We start from the raw sequence: 25,644 nt of genomic DNA, 5'->3' as shown, positions 1-25,644 counted from the left end.
ATCTTTATCTTTAAATGGTTAAATCATGTCCTTTCTGTTTCGTCCATCGATCAATATCTGAATGGCTATCTGTTTCGAAAAGCTTTCTGTTTTTATATGGTTTTTATTCTCATACAAATGCGTTCAAGCAGTTTTAAGAGAAGTTATATATTTAGAAATCTTTTTAGACATAGAATAGAATTTAGATTTTTATTAATGATATAATGCTGAAAATATGTTAGCTGGAAAATATTATTGTCTTTAGATTTATAAATTACATTAAACATTGAAAAAATAAAAATTACGTACATTAAAGTTAAGTAAATTAAGAGATACATATAATCATTGAGAAAATTATAGGTTTTTAAACAACTTAAATTTTTGGGAAAGATTTCGCGTGAAGGAAAATAAAATCTGGTTAAATTGCTGTAGGGGAGAGTGGGGTCAATCGTAAAATTTTTATTTAACTATTTTTAACTTACAAAAAATCCAATATATTATTAGTATTCATTGACAGACGAGTGAAGTAGACTCTACTAGAAAAAAAAAACCTTATTTTAAATGTTATTATATTAGTTATTAGCAATTTTTGAAAGTTGTGCACTTGCTACAATTGTCCCCACTTACGGGGTGGGGTCAATTTTAACAGTTCATAAATTCAACTAAAACATAGTTAATTATACATATTATCATAGTTGTGATATATTTTTTTATTGATCAAAATAATAGTGATATTTTAGGAGTAAAAATAATAATGAGCAGAGACCTAAAGGGTTAAACTTTTAACTTTAAGGGTTTTAAAATTTTAATTTATGCTGTGAAAGGTGACAAATAAAATAATGCACATGCAACATAATATAAATGATATAGGAAACTATTGGTGGTTCTTAAAGAGTTTAGTAATGGTTTGCAAACATAAGATTATTTATTTTCAGTTGCTACAATCGTTCCTTTACTTATTGTTACAATCGTCCCCAAGATGCCATTTCAACTTCATTTGTTAAAAACAATGCTAGCTAATTAACAAAACTAATTTTTTTATTGAAATGTTAATTAAGGTGTCCACTTACATATTCGGTTAATAATTTTTATTTGTTTAAACAAAATTACTTTGTTACAATATAATATTCTAATATCAAAAAAAAAAACAAAAACTTACGTAGCTTGAAAATATCTTTTGTGATGTAACTCTTTCAAAAGTACATAAAAATGGTTGCCTGCAGGGGTGTACAGGTAGATTTATTAAATTCACTATGTGCGCCACCTAGAAACAAAATCTAGAACTCGATACTCGAAATTTTTGCTCTGTTACAATCGTACCCTGTTACAATTGACCCCACTGTCCCCTACTGTATGATAATGTAATTTCTGGTAAAAAGCCATTATTCTGATTAATAAAATTCAATTATCAGGTATTAAAACCATTCATTTGGTAATTTTCTATTCATATGGTAACGATTTGCAGTAAATTCTTGTTTTCAAAATTATAGTTCCTATTACAACATATTAAGTAAAAATTAAAAAACTGAAAAGTAAATTAAGCCGAATAAATGGTTTTTATGACGTGCTCAAAGGTATCATGATAAAGTTAAAAAATTTTATCATATTTATCAAATTTCATCACAAGGCTTAAAAACATATTTTATTGTTAATATTTCTAAGATAACCACATAAGTGCTATGATAAAAATAACCAAACTTCTTGGTGTTCCCATAGAGCCAGAAACACGGAAAATGTAACCATATTCTGGTAATTTTGACCATACTTTTTTCTCAATTCATTTGGTTTGCTGTTATAAGGTTTTATATATTTTTATGTAGTTTTTTTAATCATAAGTTGTAATTTAAAATTTGTTATTAAATTTTATATATCACAGTAGTTTTAATGTTTTTTGCTAAATATGGATCTCATTAAAGTATTCGAAAGTTCTATATAAATTTTTTTCCCACCTAGATACTAACATAATATAATATATTAACTATTTTTAAATATTTTTACCTACGTCCGCATAGTAAAAAGAAATATTTGCCATAAAAATTGCGTTATTTCTGAAACTAAAAGATACAACAAGTGCCATTTAACGCAGGTGAAAGGGTTATGACAATGAGAAACAAAAGTATACCCAAAACTATCTGAAAATGGTAAAATCTGCTGTGTTTTTGGTTTTATGGGAACACCAAAAAACTCGGTGATTCTTACCGAAGCGCTTTGGTAATGACTTTTGGTTAAATTAACAATAATCATATGAGATAAAATTTGGCAATTTTATGACGATGCCTTACAACATGGCATTAAAAACTGTTTATTTGGTTAAATTTACTTTTCAGTTTGGTATTTTTTACTAAATGTGGGATAATAAGAACTATATTTTCCAGACATGACATACTAGAATTTCCGATCGACCGTTACCACATGAACGGAAATCTTACCATATAAATGGTTTAAATACCGTATATATTAGTTGGTTTTATTAATTAAAATAATGTTTTTTTTTTGATTATTAGAATGCTATTATAATACAGTGCAAGAATTTTTTCTCAGTGTAATGGTTCAAAATTCACTAAAGATTGATAAAAGCAGTCAGTCAAGTAATTGTTGGGATAATATGTATTGTACTCATACAGAAACTGACTCAAACGCAGATAACACAGAAGGACAAACTTTTTGTTGTACTTGAATACTTGATACTTGAACTTGAATAATTGTTGCACTTGAATACTTGATATAAATTTTTGAACTTGCCCAATTTGGTTGGTATACGTTATTTATAAAAGAGGGTCTCATAAATGTTGAAATAAACTTCTGGAGGAGTTAAGGCACATCATTAAGATTCAAATTGCATTGGATCCCATGACAGGAAATGTTGTCATACGCCACAAGGGGCGCTTCCCCTATTATGACTTGTTCAGAAACACAGGTAGAAACAGTTTATAAAAGGGCAGCGCCCTTAGTGGCGCATGATGACATTTCCGGTATGGAACCCAATGCAATTTTATTCTTGATAATGTGACCTAACTCACCTAGAAGTTTGTTGCAGCATTTATGAGATCTTTTTTTAATTTATAAATAACGCTTTTAAACTTGTACATTTCGACAAAAATAGACTAGAAATGTCATTAAAAATTCTGTAGCCAGGGAGAGAGAAAACGATTGCAGATTTGATACCAGCGATACGGAAATACATCTACAAGATCTGTTATAAGAATCTCCTGCAACTGAAAATAAAAAAGATAAAAATCGCTTCCCTGTGTAATTTATAATTAGTTCTTTGAGAGCCACGATGGCTTAGGGGATAGAGCGCTCGCCTTCCAATGAGGCGAACCGGGTTCGAATCCCACCAATAACTGGTCGCTAAGAATACGCATCCGGCTTGCACCGACCACAGAGCTGACGTGAAATATTCTCAGTGGTAGACGGATCCTGGGTTAGAGTCCCCTTGCCGTCAGTCTAACCTTCGGAGGTTCTCGTGGTCTTCCTCTCCATGTAACGCAAATGCGGGTTAGCTCCATCAAAAAGTCCTCCACGAAGGCAAAATTGCTCCCAATACTTGATTCAGGAGTTCCCTTGTCTTCTGGATTGGGTTCAAAATTACAAGGCTGTGGAGTTGAACATTAGTAGTCGTAAACCCAGAAAATTAGGTCGGCTGTTCAACGACGGTTATAAAAAAAATATAAAAACTAGTTGATTGATTATCCAGAAAGAAAAGTTTTGGCATTTTTTGTTTTGTTTAACATTTATGTTTGAATATAAGTATTTGTGCACTGTTAATACTACTGTGTACTATAACACTTTTATTGTTCATGCTATTTCTAAGCATGTGTCAATATTTTAATCCAATTTCCTCAATCTTACATAAATATCTTATATCGATATCTTATTCAAATATCTATATCAAAAACGAAAACTAAATGCTATGCATTTTATTTTTTCACAATGAAAAAAGATATTTTAGCATAAAAATAATTTCAAACTTCCTTTATAGTTTAAACTAATGACTGTTTTCTTTAAAATCTAAAACAAACATTTCTTGTAATGAATTGAATTAAAAGAGATTGAAATTAGCTTTTTACAGAAAGTATCAATCAAATTTATAAACATAAAAATGAGAAACAGGAAGGGTAATATGAATAAACATGAGCTTTTGGAAAATTTCGACAGTTCTTTTATTTTTAAATGAACTGTTTTTAAGTGCTTACTTTGTAAGTATATGTCATAAGAGTTTTCAGTTTTTTTAAAAAAAATGGAATTTGATATTAGTTTTTAAATATCTCAAAACTTAAATAAAATCTTTCGCTTCATGTAAATTTGGGTGATTAGTTCTTTGATTATTTGAAATATAGTTACCTAATACAAATATATGCACTTTAAGTAGATAAGTAGATTAAGTAAGCTTGATTTTAAGTACATTTCTTTTTCTTCATAAGTTTTGAAAATAGTGGAGTAGGCATCAGTATTTTTGAAATACTGTGCAATTGCGTTTTAATGTGTTTTTTAAGCTAGTTTAATGTATATTAAACCTATATCAAAGAGTTTACAAAGTGTTTATATATTTAAATGTTAATAAATTATTCAAACTTTAGTTCAAAACTTCAAAGCTGCATTTTATGATTTCCGTCAAGTTTAATGTATCAAAACGACACAGTTTTTTTTATATCACGAATATTTCTTATGAAAATAAGAAATCTAAGTAACTCGAAAGTAAAAACAAATTCAACAAACAGACAATATTTGGTGGAATAAAAATAACTTTACTTTTTGTCGGCATAAAATGGCAGTGTTGTAGAAGTTAAGAGTATGTAATGTTGCAATAGGAAACATCAGTTCTTTAATTACTTTCCAAATGAAATTGAAAGTATTTATTTAAAATTGAAAATCTTTATTAAATGTATTATATCTTATCATTTTTCTTAGTTATTGAAACTGGTGTCATTATCAATATTCCATGTTACTGAAATATCACGCTATATCCATCACTTTTATTGACAGGAATTTAAACACTGATACATTTTTGGGCTACTTTAGGGTCATATTCTGGCAGGAAAGGGACTCTCTATGGGCAACCTAATGTTACTATAAGAAGAATTATATGAACACGTTTTTTATTTATTAAGTAACTAATAGAGATTTATATTTTTTTCATTTCATTCATTGAAATGAGATTAAGCGTAATTATTATTTCTTAAATTTTAAAGTAGGATTTCACTTTAAAAATCTTTCTAAAGGACCATTCAAATGCTACATAAGCACAGTTTGTCCATTTTCGGACTTCCCTTGTAAAGTATATAACCGGCATAAATCAGCTGTCCCAATTCTGAGTTTACGATTATCAATGCTCAACTCCTCCGCCTTGTAATTTTGAACCCAATTCAAAAGACAAGGTAACTTCTGGATCAAATATTGGAGGGAATTTTGTCTTAGAGAAGGACTTTTTTGCTTCTACTAACCCACATTTGAGTTCCATGGAGAGGAAAACTACGAAAATATCCCTCGGTTAGTGAGACGGCAAGGGGAGTCTAACCCATGATCCATTTACCACTGAGGATATTTTATATCAGCATTGAGGTCGGTGTCAGCCAGGAGCAGAATTCGTACCAGTCAGCCACCGCTGGGATTCGAAACTGGGTCATCTCATTAGGAGGCAACAGCTCTATCCCCTCCCTCCCCCTTGTCAGCAAAAATCAGAAAATCACAGACCCCCACCGCCCATTCGGTGCTTATGCAATATTTGAATGGCCCCTTATAATCACTTAGAAAAATTTAAGGAATGCTTAACAACTATCATTTGAGCATCGAATTTAGTAGAATACATTTCAAATAATGAGCTAAAATAAAATAAAAAAAATTAAAAATAATAAGTAGTAACATTTATGAGTTCGTACAATTCTCCGTAGTTAACGAAGTAACTAAAGTCTCTTTGTTGTCTATAAAGACTGTGCTGCCACCTAGCTATTAGACATGCAACTAATCAGAACTTTTGTCGAACTTTAAGAATTTGAGTGCTACAAATTTTATTAAAGTTACATATTAGTTACTGAGATCATCTTCACCATGAGTAGATTTATCTTAGCTTTTAATATATTTACTTTAGCATTTGAAATGTTTACACTCTATTTTAGGTTAATAAAATATTTATGAATTTCCGTAACACTTCCCGAGGCAAATTTTTAGCTCTCTATCTCAATAAGATTTGAAAAAATAAAAGTTTTCTTTCATTACATTAAAAATATCTGAGACAAAAAAGCTTTCAGCTCATGTCAATAAAATGATTCATTTTCAAATATCTTGAATTGATTTTTATGTATTTAAAGGGTTCTTTTTTCTCCCAAGGCGCTGAAGCATTCCCATCATTTCACTTCTTTGTCTTTACTTCCTATAACAAGCATGCATCATCTTCAACGGAATTATGTTGACAGATTTTTCCAACTTTTTCAGTTATTTATTTTAAATAAATACATTCTCTCTTTTGAAGGGAAAGATAAAAGAAAGTTTCGACTGAAAAAACGAAAGAAATGTATTTGCTTCTGAGTGATTATCGGAAACCGATTGAAGGGAACCATGATAAAAGCGGCAAAAAAAAAAAAGTTTCCAAGGAGAGTAAAATGTTCAGTTTGTTTTCCGTTTTGATAATATCCGGAAAGTCAAAAGAGTTTGGAATACATTATATTACATTATATATAATGATCTTTATTGTTGGAGAATTTTCCGGCGGAAATTGTGTTATTGTTTGGTTCTTTTCTACAGTTTCGTTTTCAGACTATATTATCGGGAAAATGTGAATTTATTGATTTTCCTTCCAACTCGATAAAAGAGCTTGAATGGCGGCATTGGCTAGATACATAAATATTGTTTTTATGTAGTGGCAAATAAAACAGCTTGCTTTAAATATACATTGGATATCTGTTGGCGCTTTATTTGGCGCGTGTGAAACACTTTTTTTAAAATTTTTCTTTTAGTTTATTTATCAATTTGATAAACTTTTCAGCATATTTAAAGTGCAATGTCATTTATTAACACGCAACATTCGGTTTGAAAATAATGTCAGATAATAACTACATATGTGAAATAGATTTATTTTCAGTTTTATGAATAAAAATTATTTATGCTTGCTTTAAATATACTTTAGATATCTGTTGGCGCTTTATTTGGAGCGTGAGAAACACATTTTTTGTAAAAAAGATTTTTTTTATAGATTTATCAGTTTTTTTATAGATTATGTTTATTTATCAATTTGATAAACTTTGTAGCATATTTAAAGTTGCAATGTCATTTATAAAATAACACGCAAGATCTGGTTTGAAAATAATGTCAGATAATACTACATGCATGCAATAGATTTATTTTCAGTTTTATTCATGAAAATTGTATGAATTCTTAGAGCCTTTCAGATTGTTCTCAATTGCAATTTAGATCTTTAAGAATTTATTGAGGAAAATGTTATTATCCCTCTTTCATATAAATTAAGATTTTCAAGTTAAATTAATAAAAAAAAACTGATATAAATTTTAAAAAAAATTTAATGTTTTAAATTATTTCATTGCCCATTTCTTTCATTTTTGATTAGTAAAATGACCTCTAAATTATAGATGTTTTTTGATATTTTTTTCAGCTAACAATAAACCAGATTTCTAATACCTATGAAGATTTTGCAATAATTTACGCCCATTTTCATAAAAAAACCCATAAATTATATTGTTTTGGCATTTGATCTAAAATTTTAGACATCTGTTCTTGTGTTTTCGCCAAAATTACTTAATTTTGCACGGAGAAAAAAAAAGTATGGGCAAATATGATAAAATTTACTGTGTCTCTGACTTTATGAACACCATAGAGCTCGATAGTTTTTAGCGAAGAGCTTTGGTAATGATCTTGGTATCATTAACATTAAAAGATAGTTTTATAATATGTGGAAAAATTTAGTAAACGTGGCAAAATTTTATCATAGTACCTTAGAATGTAGCATAAAAACTGCTTATTCGGTTAAATTTACTTTTCAGTTTCGTATTTTTTACTAAATGTGGGGAAATAAGAACTAAAAGTTTGAAAAGCAAAAATTTTCTTTTTTCTCTCATTTTTTTCTAGAAACTACGCAGTAGGGTAATTTTGCCAGAAATTTCCCCCCGTTTGATGCAGCTAATTCTTTTGTTTTTGAAATTTTTAAGCAGTTTGAAAATTCAAATACGGTTAGGAGGCAAAATTATTTCGATATACCTCTTTAGACTAGCTTGTTGCTTAAATTTCAGCGTATCAGCATTAAATTTTTAAAACTGAAAAATTCATAACATTTTTAAAAGAATTTTTAAATTTGAAATTAAAAAAAGTAATCAGTAAATATGAGGTACTTAAGCATTTCCAGTTTGAAAATATCGAAAATCAATTACGCAGTTAATTTTAGTTTTGTACACAGCTGATAGAGTCAATTTCTTTGTTTTTGAAATTTTAAAACAGTTTGAAATACGCTTAGAAGGCTTAATACTTTTAAAAGCAAAATTATTTCAATACGCCTCTAGAACAGTTTCTTGTTTTAATTTCAGCGTATCAGTATTAAATTATAAAAACTGAGAAATTAATAATATTTTTAAAAGAATTTATAAGTTCAAAATTAAAAAAAATAATCAGTAAATATGAGGTACATAAACTTTCAAGTTGGAAAATTTCAAAAATCAATTTAGTTTCACATCCTCAAAAAAAAAAAAAAAAAAAAACCCTAAATCTTATTTAAAAGCTCCTCAAAAAAGCATTTTTCCTTTTTTTCCTACTTTAATCTTAAAATGACTTTTTCGTTTTTTTTCCATAAAACCTCTATATTTTGCATATTTTTGTGCTTTCACTCGTGCGGCGGTGAAATTCAGTACATATGTAACATTTCCATTTAGTAACGCATTTCAATCGGAATTAGTAGCGATCTTTCCATTTCTTACAGAACTTTTTCCTTCCCAAAAAGGTTTTTTTTACGTCTTCGAAACCTTTTTCTAAATGTCATTAGGCGTTTGAAGAAATTTTTCCGAGGATATTGCTTATTAGGCAGCCATTTCCCCAAATTACAGGGGAAAGAATCATTATGATATGGCCGTTAGCTGAAATTTATTTTTTGATTTCTTTTTACTGTTTGTCTAACTTTAGTTAGCATTTCTTTTTATTTTCTTATTTTAATGAAATTTCTTTTATAATAAAATTTTGTTTCGAAAAAGAAGAACATTTTATGGGATATATATAAGTTGAAACGTCCACACTTTAGGACGATTTTGTGAATGAGTTTTGAAAGATTTATTCAAAAAAAAAAGTTTAAATTTTGCTTTTTGTGCTTTAATTTTTTTGCCTTAAACTTTATCATATAAGGGAAGGTTGCTATCATCATTTAGCTTCCGCAGTTGGTTTTGGTTTAAAATGTTAAAATTTTTATAGTTTTGCAAACTATTACTTTCCACGCTAAGGATACTAAATAGTTTGTACAACTATAAAATGTTAAGTAATTTTAAGAAATATAAAATTAGCTTTCTTGGCACAATGTTATACATTAAGTACTTCTGCAGAATAATTTTGTATTTTTATAGTTTATGTAAATAAAAACTTAATTATGAAGTAATTACTTTAGATTTATTAATTTTTGGTCCTTTCTAAAATATATAAGCAATAGCATACATACACCGAAGAGCCATTACATCATGACCCTGCTAATAACATGTAGGACCACCTTTAGCCCTCAAAACTGTTAGCACCCGCCATGGCATTGATTCCACAAGGTGCTGATAGGTAGTCTGAGTTATCTGGTACCAAGCGCTCACCAACTGGCCCTGCAATTCCCTCACATTGCGAAGGGTAGCGTGGCAGCGCGAATTTGGTTTTCCGAGTAGGACCACAAATGATCTATCGGATTAAGGTCAGGTGAATTTGGGGACCAAGACATGACTTGGAAGTCACTGGAATGTTCCTTGAACCAATCCAAGACTATTCGATCCTTATGACATGGGGCATTATCCTGTTGGTAAACACCATCCCCCTCAGGAAAAACTGTTGCCATGAATTTGTGAACCTGGTTTGCAACTATGTTCAAGTAGCTTACAGACGTTAGGGATTGTTCTATGAGGATTATGGGTTCTAATGTGCCCTATGAAAACATTGTTCCTGGTCGAGAAACCATGAAAATCTGGGCGAGCCCATTGTTATAGATGGAGGATGGTCATAATGTAATGGCTCTTCGGTGTATATATATATGTTTATGTCTCTGAATCTTTTTCTAAAAGTCATTAGGCAGCCCAGTCCGCAAATTACGGGGGAAAAATCATTCTGATATGACCGTTAGCTGAAATTTATAGCACTATGTAGGAATGAAAAAGAAAAAACTTCATAAGTATGCGTCGCAGTGACGTCGAGTTAGGAATGAGAAATATTCCTACGTTTAAATTAATGAAGGTTGTGCAAATTTCACTAAAAAAAAAGAAGAAAAAAGATGGTTGTTATCCAATATTGAAAAGTTATTTGTCTTCTGAGTTGGGTTAACAACTACACTATTACGCAAGTTAAGTGAAAAGAGGACGTGAATTCATGGTGTATATCAGAGCTTCATCAAAGAGATGGATATTGTTGGTAGCAATATTCTCTTTTTAGGAGTAGGAGTTCTCCCTTCTACTGCTATCTTCTGGGTTAGGTTCAAAATTATAAGGCTATGGAATTGAACTACTACCGGTGTTGAACGACCGTGAACTTAAAGTTGAGTTTGCTGTTCAACACCGACTATAAACTTACAAGATGTTCAATCATTGGTAGAAAATGCCAATTCTGAAAATATCGAATTTTTTTTTTACATTAGATTACAAATTATCCTTCAAATATTTTACATTACAAATCTCATTCCATTATTATTTATTTTTTGTATTGAAATTTTTAATAAAATATTTTATGTATACAAATTTCAATTTTAAGACATTATATTACAAATTTATGTTTTAATAATGAAAATGCTTCGATTTTAACACATGGTGTTCTTATGATGAGCCAAATTAACAGTTTTGCTGCATAATTTTAATGTTTCAATATACTTCATGTTTAGCCTCTTTTATGAAAGTGACCCTTTTGTAAGTGTTTTATAAAAAATGTAAGTGTTAATTTTAATAAAAAAATGCATCCCAAACCTTTTTTCGTCCATTTCCTGCACCAGTTACAATATTTATTCCAAAGACAATAAACATAGAGCATTTGTTGAAAATTTAATCTAACGCAATTAATTCTAGAATTATAGTAACTTTCTCAAATGCAGAATTTAACAAAAGACAGCATTTCAGGTCAGTATATGTCCAGGTAACAGTTGAAATTAAAGCTTTTACCATGTCCTTCCTTTTGACCTGTCGCCTGTTTCTCTGTTAGCAAGAGAGCTGTTTATTAAATTTTAATAGAACTCAGTGGAGTAAGTAAGCGCTTAGTTAACGCCGGTATTCAGCTCGGTTTCTCGGTGCATTTTAAACCTGTTCTTGGCATTTCCTAGAATAGTTGATATGACAGAGAAACCTAATTTAGGTGTTGTCTCATGCCAAGGACGTTAAGTTCAATCTCATTCAAAGGAGGTAAGATATTGTCCTTGTATTTGAAACATGCTTAATAGTTGATGCGGTTGTAGGATATTGAGAGGGCTTATTCAGTGTAAAACTGCTTTAAATATAGAATATTTTGCACTGAATAGCAGAGGGGAAATATGGTTCTTAAACATTACATAACAGTTTAATCAAAAAAATTCTGTATTTACTTGTATATCAAGTTACACTGTTAGAAATTTCCCGGAAAAAATGGTTAAATAACAATTTATTTAATAGTTATTTTTATGTGTTCAAACAAAACAGTCAAATAACCGTAAATAGGATGGTAATCAAACTGTTAACTATGAGAAAAACAGCTTATTATCTTTCACTTAATACGGTTAAACAACCAGAATTTTACCACACTAACTAAGCCTACCTTAGTTCCTTTCACCTGCGTACATATTATAGCCGAGAGGGTTAATCTGTTGTTGATCAGAGGGTTAATTTTACGACCGATCCTGTGGTGCGAGTCCCAGCGTTGACATCACAATATTTCCTCCCTCCCCTTCAACACACGAAGAGTTTCCAGTGTCCTGCGTTCACCAAGTTTTGGCCTGCACTCTATAAGTACCCATTACTTAACAAAAAGCCTAGTTTCTTTGTCCAGTTAAATTTCTTTTTCACGGTTTTTAAACCATGCTAGTTGTAAATGGTTAAAAAACCGTAAAGTTTGTATTCATAGTTTTATAACAATACTAATTGTAAACGGTTGCAAAACCGTAAAGGTAAAAAAATGTTCTTTACGTTAAAATTTACGGTTAATTGGATGGAAAGACTGCTACTGGTTATTTTGCCATAATTTTAGAATAAATGTTCTAAGTGTAAAATAATTTGTATGGGTTGCATAAGTATCTAACATTTATAGTAAGGTTGTATAACAAAAAACTCTTTTCTCAAAATTTAAAATTTCAAAGTCGGTATAAGAAGTTGTTACTGTTGCTACATATCAATCAAATTGCTTTAGTCCAAATGAAAGATAATATTTTAGTCTAATAGGCAGAATTGACTTTTTGCCTATTAGACCTTTTTGCTTTTTTTTAAAAAACATTTTCATTTTTTAAAAAGCATAAATTAGATATGATATAGTTCAGGCTTTTAAATTTCAATTTCAAAAGTATAAAATTTATAATTTAAAATAGCGGTGAAAAATTATTTATAAAATGTAACATTTAAGCCTCCTGGAATCTTCTTGAAATTCAACATCAATTCTCTCTAATTTAACATTCACATACCAATCTGACCTACAAGATTTGGTTGAAAATGGAAAATATGTTCCTTTTTTAAAATTAAAATTGAGATTTTGGGAAAAATAATTGCATCTTAACTTTCAGCTGGCATTACCTCATTTATCTATGCAAATAAAGCAGAATGTTCATATGCATGTGTGTATGCACCTCATACAAATAATTCTGAACCTATCTTACAACAATTCTGAACCTATCTTACAACAATTCTGAACCTATCTTACAACAATTCTGAACCTATCTTAATAGTTCGAGTGGGTGGCTCTAAATATGATAATAAATTAGTGTAGACGATATTTTTAATTAACGAAATCAGAAGAAAAACGCAATTTCTTTGAACATACATTCCTTTTTTTTCGATGGATACGGATGTCTGATCCCCCCCCCCCAAATTATTAACAGCAATCTGGGAAATGGGGTACCAATAGTTTGGTCAGGAGAGCTGTCTAAAGATTATACTTCTTAATGTTATTTTTACTTTTTGTTATTTTTACCTTTTACTATCTCAAGAACTTTTAGAACGAATTGAAATTTTAACTGCATACAATTAAAAAATATGTTTATCCAATGATAGTTCATTGCAAAAAATATGTTTAATTAAAATTGTTTCCTTGAATAAAAAGAAGAACAATAATTAACATTAATAAAACTTTTTTAAAAATTGATCTAAAGTAGCATGTTATAACAGATATATTCTTGTCGGAATGTTTAGTTGTAGAAGCAAGAAGTAATTAAAACCGTTTCCTTAAATGAATAAAATAATAATTCACTGATTTATTTAGTACGGTAATTGCTTTATACACTTATCGCTTTAAAACTCGATAAAAACCAAACATTGTGAGAACAAGAAAACAAAGTAAAACGAAACGCACGAAAAAATATCATTCCTTATCGGAAGCTATATTTACAAAATAATTAATCGATGCAACATTTTATAAAAAGTTCCCGTATCGAATAAGCATTAACATTTAAAAGATAAACCAGAGCAAGAAGTTTTAATTATTTTGATCATTAAAGAAATGATTTTGCTGTTTCAGTATGATCTGTTATTAAGATTATGGAATAGAACCAAAATTTACAAGTTTCAGACTGAGGAAATATGCTGTTAATATTTTATTCGTTGAAGTGTTAAGATGGATAAGAAATAGTCTGTATATCTTTTTTCTTCGTATAACGTTTTTTTCTTCAAGCTTTTAACTTTAGCGGAAATATTCACATTAATTTCATATTTATAAATGTAATACTCTGTTTTATTTTTGCTCATTGAATCCTAGTACATGGGACATAATATTACTTGTTACTTCTATTTAAAAATTTTAACTCATCACAGAAATGATTAGCTTAGTGGAAAAAAGTTCTATTCTATAAAAATACGAATCTTTATGAATAAATTTTGATCTAATGATTAAATTTTCACGTATTAAAATTTAATATTAATGGTTCGAGGGGGTCACCTTAAATGTCATAATTAATTAGTGCAGACTATATTTTAAGTAACGAAATCAGACGCAAAAATATCACTTTCTCTAAATAAACATTTAGTTTTCTGATGGTTATGAATCTTGACCCTCAAGATAAGAGTTAGTTTGGTCAGGAAAGCTGTCAAAAGTTTAGAACTCCTAAACGATAATTTTACTTTTTTCGCATTTCGCAATGTCTCGAGAACTGAACTGAAAAATTTTTGCACTCGATTATGAAACTCATTTATCGAAAGATAATTAAACGCAAAAAATAATTCAAATAATTATTTCTAATCATTTTATTTAATAATAGTCGAAAAAGTTTAGCTGAACAAAGTTTTGACATCACTTTAAAGAATGTAATTTTGTATGGGAAAAAATTACACTATGATATTATTTGAGGATAATATTATTTGACATTATAGATTATTACTATATACAGGCTCAAAGTAATTAAGCTGAATCTTTAATGAAAGAGACACTGTGCTAGTAAAATTTTTTCTTGTGAATTTCTACTGACTTGAATTTCTAATAAAAACTACATTAACTGATATTATATAGTAATAATATGTATTATAAAGAACTATTGTATAAAAGTACAAAGTAACTATTTTGTATCTCGAACAAGAAAGTAATTAAGCCATATTTTATTAAATTGTTTTCTGCGCTCAAGTTTATTTCACAAGTTGTATTAATTAATTTCTCTGTGTAAGCTCTAATCAGCGCTTTGAGATGTAAAAAATGCTCGTTAAAAGCTTTTTTTTATTGTTTTATTTCTTTTTTATCTCCGCATTTTTTATTCTCTTTTCATGAAATATATATTATAAAAAGACATATATTACCAGGGAGATTTATTTTTGCTACACGTATAAGGGTACAAGAACACAATATAATCGACATAGAATAAAGGATTAGAAAATACCAGAAGGTAGAAAATTGTTTCCAGAACATATCTAGCTATTAATCCACTAATTGGAACAAATTGAATCTAGAGAGATATATTATAGTTATATTGCATCGAATCACTAACTGTGCTTCTAGTAAAGGAGATGAAATAGTAATTGAAAGAATTTCTCAGGTCAATTACATAGAAGTTCTTACTCGCACTCATTTGCGCGAAGACTTAACTATTGTAATTAATCCAACTTCGGATAGGAATAAATTAAATCGAATTACCTGCCGAACGAAATAATTATTTCCTGCTCGTGGATTTGATTTAGTTATCATTTCCTGTATTTTAATTGAAATGGAAGATTTATTGCAATTTAAATCTTGCTATCTTTTTGGTTTTGAGCAAAAAGTTGCGAATGTTATTATGTAATGTTTTGATGACATTATTAAGAAAAAAAAAACAACATAAACTGACTGCATTTAAAATATAATTGAAAAAAACTGTTAAATTAAATCTGAATGTGATGTGTTAATGCTATGCTTTTTGTATTAATTTATTATTTAGAGCAGTGTTTCCCAACCTTTTTATCACCGTGGACCTGTCAACGTTTAATAATTTTACCGCGGCCCGCTGGGGGGGGGGCGTTGATTGTTTACATTCTAGATTATTTTAATTTACTAATTTTAATTTAATTGTATTTAAACATGCCATCAAAATAAAATACAGTTGCACCAAAATATAAATATAAAGTGATTTAACATTTTAGCTTTCTAGAACCTTAAATCAATGAGAACCCTGAGCTTGTTTCTTTCCATCTGGTTCGGTTCCATCTGGGGGTAATCGGAGACAATGATACATTACAAACATTAAAAAATTTATGTCACTACCTTCGGGGGCCACTTTTTTTAAATAAATAAAATTTTAATGGAACACAGATATTTTTAATTTGGGGTTTAAACCTAGGAATTTAAATTCCGTTTCAATGGAATGGGCGGCCCGGTACCATTTGATCAACGGACCGGTACCGGTCCGCGGACCGGGGGTTGGGGAACACTGATTTAGAGTACTTAAGAATTATTACACAAATCCATACAGAAAGTTGTTTTTCTATATTCTTGTGAAATGTTAGTAAATTGGTTATTAATATATTGATTATTTTTTGGCTATTACATATAACTGCTAATAATGATAAAATTTATTTTTATAAAGTTAAAATATCGTCTTATATCGGTGAATCTTTATACATTTATCATTCTTTTATGTGGTACTATAAATCGATCTGTATTTCATAGTTTCCATTGGCAACACTACTATTTTTTTTTTTTTTTGCAAAATTAGATACTATGTTTTAATAGCGGACATTTTGTATACAAAGAAACTGATAGAGGAGAAGACCGATTTGTGATATTATCATATCTTTTTTGTATTCAGTAGAATCCCGATTATCCGAGTTAATGTGGACCACGATTAACTCGGATAACCGAAAAACTCGGTTAAAACGAAGAGCATAAAAAAAGAAAGAAAAAGAGCAGGTATGAATGTAATATATTTAACGAACACTAGATTTATACGAGTACACCTCATACATGTACCATATTCATACCATAATTAAAAAGCTAACTTAGAAACACTTACGCATACTTTACGAGAATTTAAGGAGTTTTTACTTAAAAAAAGTCCTTTAATCGTTTTTTGTCTTACATTACTTTGGTACTTTTCTGCAGCAAATTTTCGCCATTTTTTAGGGACAACGGGAAGGCTGGTGTCGTCTCTTCTTGTTGTTCTGCATATTCAATAACACTTTTGATAGCTTTTAGTCCATCTGTATGCGAGATTTTTATGTGTGGATTTCCATCGTCATTGCTTTCACCATCTTCGCTAGTTACATTTTCATTATTGACGATAATAACGATCATTTCATCTGATCAAGTTGTTGGATTTCGTTTTCCTGAGTGTTGGGAAGATAAAATTCAGATTTGTTTTTCGGCGGTAGTTTTAAAAATAAAGAGTTAACTGGCTTAAAAAATCCTTGAAATATTTGATAGCTCGGTTAAAGCAGAAACTCGGATAATGAGGGCTCGGATAATCGGGACTCTACTGTATTTAGAAGGGAAATTCTGTCTGCATTGATGTTCGCTAATAACTCGGGAACGAAATAACTGATTTGGAAAGTTTTTCCCCCCTGCAGTTTGGAAATTTTCTGAGCTGGTTTATAAAAACTCGTCACTAATCGAGAGCATGAAGTTCGAGCGTAATATCGAAAATACGAAATTTCATTGTTGAAACCCATTGTTACAGATTAAATTATCCAAAATATCATTTGAGTGGCTTCAACAATTGGCACGGTGTTTCTTGTTACAGATTGTTTTTGTTACAGAATATTTTTTGGATCATTTTGCAATATTTTTCATCGCCCTGCTTTACGTTGTTTGCATGCAATATTTAAAATACGTGCTCTTGAAACAAACATGCAGGCTAATATAAATTATCAAAAATAAAAGAAACACTGTATTTAACCGTCAAGTTATATTTACCAAAAGGCATTTGAATTTCAAGACGTTCAAATTTAAACTCTAATATTAAAACTTTTTGTTACCAAATATTGATAAGAATAATTAATTTTTAAACGAAAAATTTTAATTCTAAACAAACTCATTGAATTTTTTAAAGAAAATTTTTAATTCAAAAAGTATGTATTATCCTAAGTGAAAGTCTGTCATTGTTGAAATTTCATTGTTCATCATTCAAATTTCATTGTTGAAGCCCATTGTTACAGATTAAACATTCCATAATATCTTTTGAGTAGTTTCACCAATTGGCACGGTGTTTTTTGTTACAGATTGCGAATATTTTTTGGATCTTTTTGCAATATTTTCCATCTTAAGTTGCTCGCATGCAATATTTAAAAGGCATACTCTAGAAACAAAAGCGTAGGCTAATATAAGTTATAAAAATCAAAGAAATACTATATTTAATCGTTAAATAACAGCATGAATGAACTCAATTTGGAAAATATAGCGATATATAGTTAAATGTCTAGACGTTTATATTTAAACTCTAATACTAAAACTTTTTGTTTCTAAATATTAATTTTTAAACGAAACTTTTTAGTTTCAAACAATTGATTTTTCTAAGAAAAGTTTTTAATTCCAAAAGTATATATTACCTTAAAGTGAAAGTCTGTCATTGTTAAAATTTCATTGTTCATCATTCAAATTTCATTGTTCATTGTTGAAACCCATTGTTACAGATTAAACTTTCCATAATATCTTTTGAGTAGCTTCAAAAATTGGCACGGTGTTTTTTGTTACAGATTGCGAATATTTTTTGGATATTTTCCATCCCTCTGTTTCAAGTTGCTCGCATGCTATATTTAAAATGCGTACTCTAGAAACAAACGCGTAGGCTGATATAAGTTATGAAAAATTAAAGAAATACTGTATTTAATTGTTAAAAAAATAGCATAAATAACCTAAATTCTGAAAATATAGCGATATATAGTTAAATGTATATATATTTTAACGGAATGATAATCGAAAGTGATTTAAAAAGTGGCTCTAATCAGTCATGGCCAATGCTCATGTGGGTAACAACTTGAAAAAGTAGTAGCCAACACATGATCCCTATGACCGTTAAGCAGAAGGATCAAGGTTGCACGCGAACAGCGGATAGATGACCTAAACGCACTTAATAGAACATTTTAAAGAAGAAAACAATAAAAATAATGAAAAATATAAAAATGGCAACCGAAGCTGGAGTCTTCGGAGGGTACCAGCTCCGGAAGTCATCCTTCGAGAGAAAAGTTTTTTTTTTTTAAGACTTCCGGAGCTGGTACCTCCGAAGATTCCAGCTTCGGTTGTCATTTTTATATTTTTCATTATTTTCATTGTTTTCTTCTTTAAAATTTTCTATTGGTTTCAATTTCCTTATGGAATTTCTGCTGCATTGCGCAACGCTCCTTTGGAATTATATTTAACTGCTTTATACATGATTTTTGATTCCTCTTTTGATTACTAAACGTACATAATTTACATATTTACATATTTGAGTACTCATATTTAAGGCTTAGATTAGCTTAAGTCTCAACTCCTGGTTATCAATATTAAAATAGGAAAAAATTTTAAAAGCGAAACATCTTTCATCTAAGCTTAAAAAATTTAAATAAAACTGTTTTGCCTGCAAAAATCCACTTTAAATAGCAATTAAATGTGTCAGATAAACGTAAAGAATAATTTTAAATTTTTCTATAAATACTCATATACTTGGCTATGCTGTCTTTCAATTCCTAAACAGCGCTGTAAAAATTAAATATAGTTATTTTCAATTCATTTTTTAATTAAAATTTATTATTTACTGTTTTAGATTTGGGTATTCATTTAATTGAAAAAAAAATTATAGTAATTGGAAATTCGTTGAGCTTTGGCGAAAAATTGCTTACTAACAAAACTTATTTATTCACGAAACAACGTTTTATTACTAACACAACTTAATCAATCTTAGCAATTTATTGCACATAGAAACACAAACACACACACATAGAAATTACGAAATTATGTAGAAAAATGTATAGGAAGGTCGATGAAATGAAAAAATAACATCCGATAATTAGTTCGAGAATTATTAACTGTTAAACTTTCAGTAAGCACTATCATGTGAGCAATTCTACAGACCACAGAAATGAAACTACAGAGTTGAAATTTTATGTGCTATATTTGTTTACGAACTGAAATTTTACAGATTTCTAATTCGTTCGAATGTTATTACAATTTAAGTACTTTCTTCAAGATATTTTTGCTTACATTTTTTTTTGCACGAAAACTGCAAAAGTTAAAAAATTGAAATTAGAATGGGTTGTATAAAAAATGCACAAGGAGTACATTGGATAAAAAAAACTCACATTCGATAATTAATTAAAGAATATTTGTTGAGTTACTTTAACTGTTAAACTTGTAAAAAGATATACCAGGCAAGCTTAACTGTTACCCGTTGAAGTGCAACGACAGAGTAAAAATTTGACATGCTGAACTACATGAGCCATTTTTGTTTTGTTAATTTCTTGAGAGTTTTTTTTTTCGAAATTCCAATTTGTGTGAAAGCTAATGAAATTTTAGAAAAAATTAGTTTAATAAGTAAAAAATAAAATAAAAGAAAAGGAAGATAGAGAGAGAAAGAGAGAGGGGAGAGAAAAGGAAAAATTGGGTATTATATGCTATCATGTTTTACCATTTGTTATGATTTTTCTGATATTACGTATTTGTTACCATTTGTAATAATTAGTCACTTATTATATTTAGCATTTATTAAAAAATGGGCATTTTTTGCCAGGAGAAATAATTTGCTATAAATTCTCTCACATTATATTTTTGTTACAATTTGTCCCGCATTTATTTTAGTTATAATTTATCATTAATTATATCTTTTTATAATTTACTGTCACTTGTCATTTCATATTTCATTTTGTTCGTCATCTATTATAAATATCATTCATTTAAATTTTCAAGATCACAGTATCGTTTGTTATATTTTGTAACTTATTTAACAACTTGTCAGTAATTATACATTTGTTTTAATTAGAATTATAAATTTTTTATTTGAGTTAATTTGTTGGTATAATTTAACATCTTATCAGTTATTATATATTTGTTTTATTAAGAATTATTCGTTTTATTTAGAATTATTTGTTTTATTTGAAATTATTAGTTTTATTTAGCATTATTAATTATTTATTTGAGTTAATTAGTTGGTATAATTTAACAACTTATCAGTTGTTATATATTTGTTTTATTTTGAATTATTCGTTTTATTTAGAATTATTTGTTTTATTTGAAATTATTTATTTTATTTAGAATTATTAATTATTTATTTGTGTTAATTAGTTGGTATAATTTAACAACTTATCAGTTATTATATATTTGTTTTATTTAGAATTATTCGTTTTATTTAGAATTATTTCTTTTATTCGAAATTATTTATTTTATTTAGAATTATTAATTATTTATTTGTGTTAATTAGCTGATATAATTTAACAACTTATCAGTTATTATATATTTGTTTTATTTAGAATTATTCGTTTTATTTAGAATTACTTGTTTTATTTGAAATTATTTGTTTTATTTAGAATTATTAATTATTTATTTGTGTTAATTAGTTGGTATAATTTAACAACTTATCAGTTACTATATATTTGTTTTATTTAGAATTATTTGTTTCATTTGAAATTATTTGTTTTATTTAGCATTATTAATTATTTATTTGAATAATTAGTCGGTATAATTTGTCATCAAGGATTTATATTACTTATTTGAAATTTTGTAGTAAAAGCTATCTTCAAAAATGTAATATCATTTTTTAAAAGTTATCCATTTATAAAAAAAAAATTATAATTTGCCATCTATTATATAATTAAATATTTATTAAATAATTTTTGCCTGTAATTTATTATATATTTGTTATTGTTTGTTAATTTGTAAATCATTCCACCAGTTTGCAGAGCACAACAAAAAAATATCGCTTTTTTCCAACTATTTTTCATAACATACCTTTTGCTTCCCGTTTTCATTTATGGGTTGTGACTCTACGCAAGGTGTTAGGACAAAACTTTTCTTCCGAAATGTCCGACTCATATTAAAAAACAAACTCGCCGAAGAAACTTCGAAATGTTCTCTCTTGAGTTGAGTTGTTACTATTCCACTCAAAAGTTATCCCAATACTGGGAAACTCACTCTTTCCGGAATGCCTCTTGAAGTGAATGGGGGCGCCACTGTCGGTTGCCATGGGATTGTGTGAACCAATAAAAGTCAAGTTATCCTTTTCAAATATGTGGAGGAGAGTTTCTGAAAGTGAGATGATGGGAGAAGGTAAAGGTGTTGGAAGAAAAGATAAAAGGAAAGATTCCTTATTCTTCAGGTGGTTTTTATTTTTTTTGAGATTCTTCACCTAGGGTTGTTTAGCTACGTAAATTGCTCCGATTTTACTCTGTTGTTAACTAAAGTAAAGAGAGTCTGTCTGAGTTTGTTCTTTACTTTCTATATTAATGTAGTACTGATTATATTAACCCCAGTTTCAACTTCTGAAAAAAATAACAACAACATATTATTATTGAAAACTTCTCGTATTAATTAGTTCTGGCTATAGATGCTCACTATTCAAAGTAGATATGCTGCTTTTGGAAAGTTGAAGAAAATGAATATGTTCTTTTCTTTTTTAAATATTAAAATAATTACCTTGTTTTAAATTCAAAGATGCGAAAAAGCAATATTTGAATATATTTTCTTCAGATTTTTTGTCTAAAAACTTTTAAAATTTATTATTATTATTGCATATATAAATGTATAGCATAACTATTGAAAGTTTCTCGCATTAAGAGTTCTGGTGATAGAAGTTCATAATTTAAAGTAAATATGCAGCTTTTGGAAAGTTAAAGAAAGCGAATTTGTTCTCTTCCTTTTCAAATATTAAAATAATTACCTTGTTTTAACTTCAAACATGCGAAAAAGCTATATTTGAATGTATTTTGTCAGATTTTTATCTAAAAACGTTTAAAAATTATTTTCAATACTACTGATATAAACTCATAGCTTAAAAAATGAGAGCTTCTTGCTTTAATTCAGAAGTTCATAATTTAAAGTAAATCTGCAGCTTTTGGACAGTTAAATTAAACGCATTTGCTTTTTTAATATTAAAATATTTACTTTCATTTGACTTTAAACATAAGAAAAAATTTTTATATTATATTTTACAAGCCTTTTATCTAAAACTTATAAAATTTATCTGATCAAAATTGTTTCTGCAGACCCTTTGGAAAAAAAAACTATACGCGCAGTGTGCATAATTGTCTAATACTAATGCACTGATATTGTATAAAGTTTGCAATCTTTTTCTATATGAAATTAAAAAAACATTAAAGAAGGAATGTGTAAAAGAAATTGAAAAATGCAATCTTTAAGTACATTAAGTATAGTCTTTACATAACACCCAAGATGTCTTCATCTCTTTAATAAGATATTTTTTACTGTTGTTTCAAGGAAATCAGGCGCTTCCTCACATCCAATGCTGCAACGATTAACTTTGACGTAGTTGTTTGAGAATTAATGCAATAAATTTTTAAACCCATTTTTAAATTTCTTACTTTAAAAAAATATTTTTAAAGTAGGGATATTCTGAAATTTGTTGAAGTTGACTTTTTAAATTCAAAATTTAAGAAATGTTTTCTCCTAAAAATTGTTTTTGCATGTAAGTTAAATAACATTCATTAAAAATTCCTAACACCTTCCATTTTTTGCCAAACTCTACAATCAGAGAAGTAGAAAATCCTGGTAACAATTCATTATGAAAAAGTTACTATTTTTACTACACATAGAACATTTGTTTTCGTTTTAAGATTTTTCATAATGCAAGCAAAAAATTAGATACTAATGTCAAAATGGTATTTTTTTACAGGCAAAACCTAACTAAATCCATTTTATTTCTTCACGTCCATTCTTTTCTTGTAAAGCAGTAAAAGAATACGAAATAAGAATATTTTTTTAAACAATTATGATACAAGTGAAAAAAACAAAGCAAAAGTTGCAAAGATGAACAACAGGGAAGAAATAAAAAGTTTTTTAGTGAAAATTGCAAAGTTAATACGATGCAAAGTTAAGTAGATAAAGTGAATAAGAAATGGAAAATTAAAACTATATTTAAAGATCAAAAGCTCACAAAATTCACATTTTGACAGTAAAAGGCAGTTAAGTTAGTAGTATGAGATTATTTCTTTATATAACATCAAAACATAATGATCTAACAAAGTTTTCTAATGTTGTTGGTGCATTTTTATTAGCCAAAAAATCACATGGTAAAATCCAGTTTTCTCACATTAATTTTCTTATTATTTTGGTTGTCATCAGCATGAAATTGATATAGTCATAAAGGTTTTGTTTCCTTATAAATATTTTTGCTTCCCTAATTTAAAGGTATTTATTTACCTATACTGTTACTATTACGTTTTTGATTTTGTTTGCTTTCTAAATTAAGAGTTTAAGATGTTTGTTTATATTATTATTATTATTAGAATAACTTAATTCATCATTACATTTTAAGATAAAGTTATTTAAATCAGTGTCTGATCTCATTAACAGCTGTGGGGTAAGACCATTAGATAATACCAACCTTAATCTGTCAGAAGGTACCTCAAGATTGAATCAAGTTAGCATGTCTTATATATATTAGTGAATTCATGTTTAATAATCGCAGTGGTAGTTACGCCACAACAGCTTTACAATTAATATTTTTTGATGCAATTTACATTAATATTCTATTATGAATTACGGGTAAAAAGATTCGTTAAATGATTTAGAATTTAACTTTCAGCTACTTGCATGAAGTGATGAATGCAAAAATCGTATTAAAAATGCACTTCCGTTCGTTTGGTAAGCAAAAATATTAAATTACAGTTGTGAACTCACCAAATTCGTTATCACACTATACTTTTAATTTTAAATGCTATTTCAAAAAATGATTACTTAGAAAAATGATTTATGTTCACTTATAGATCTGAATAGTACACTGGTGTGCAAAACTTAAGCGACAAGTGCGTTTTTTGTCATAACTCTACAAGAAATCATCCGATTGACATGAAATTTGAATATGATGTACATTATTTTGTACTTAAATGATGGTAAAAGAATAATGGCGCAGAAAAGAATATAAAGCTTAAAGTAGGGTATGGAACAAAAAAAGGCTTTATTTGACATATAGTGGCGTTACACATGATAGCCTGAAGAAGCGTAAGTACAACTGGCAGATGTTCCCTAGTATGGGATATGCCCTCCCCTTACTGTAATTGTTGCTTGGCATCGTCTCTCCACGATAAGCACCAGATCATCCAGGAGTTCTTGGGGTAAACGTCTCCATTCCTCCTTTAACGCATCTTTCAGCTGATGGGTGTTACCAGGAGGATACTGTCGTGCCACAAGACGTCTCCCCAATGCATCCCACACATGCTCCAATCCATTCGTGTGATATCTTCACTTTCCAGTAGCTCTTGAACATTAGCAGTACGGTGTGACCGGGCATTTTCATCCATAAAAATGAAGTCTGGTCCAATGGCTCCTCGGAACAGACGCACATGGGGTAGGATTACCTCATTGCAGTAGCGGTCTCCAGTTACAGAACCTCGGTCGAAGATCTGAAGCTCAGTCAGCCGGTTCAACATAATGCCACCCCAGACGACAAATCCAGGACCACCGTAACGATCTCTTTCCGCGATGTTATTGGGATGAAATCGAGCTCCAACCTCTCTCCAGATCAACTGACGTTGAGAATCGCTTGTAGCACTAAAACGACTCTCATCTGTGCAGAGGACGCGACTCCATTGATGAGGTGTCCAAGTTTCGTGTTCTCTGCACCACTCTAAACGGTGCCACCGATGGCTAACTTTTAAAGGTATGCAGCGTTCAGGACGTCAAGCAAATAAGCCACCTTTGTGGAGGCGTCTGGTCACTGTAAATCTTGATACT

The 25,644-nt window shown here is 29.1% G+C and overlaps 1 protein-coding gene across 2 annotated transcripts in view; it reads right to left on the bottom strand.

The window, feature by feature from the left end:
- The window catches only part of LOC107450915 (protein O-mannosyl-transferase Tmtc3), a 120,794-nt gene that overhangs the window by 68,199 nt on the left and 26,951 nt on the right, over positions 1-25,644 (bottom strand). The window contains exon 1 of one of the 2 annotated variants that reach the window (XM_087154205.1): positions 21,685-21,860. The exons of the other annotated variant lie outside the window; for it this stretch is intronic. Within the exon in view, the coding sequence (XP_087010331.1) occupies positions 21,685-21,768 (84 nt within the window). The 5' untranslated portion in view covers positions 21,769-21,860. Of the gene's footprint in view, positions 1-21,684; positions 21,861-25,644 lie in introns of those variants that run through there. 2 annotated transcript variants of the gene reach the window in all.

The sequence above is a fragment of the Parasteatoda tepidariorum genome, chromosome 10 (genome assembly GCF_982258835.1).
Source record: "Parasteatoda tepidariorum strain Cologne lab strain chromosome 10, Ptep-v5.0, whole genome shotgun sequence".
Lineage (NCBI taxonomy): Eukaryota > Metazoa > Arthropoda > Arachnida > Araneae > Theridiidae > Parasteatoda > Parasteatoda tepidariorum.
Note: the sequence above shows the minus strand (reverse complement) of the source record. Positions and strands in the feature narration are given on the sequence as shown.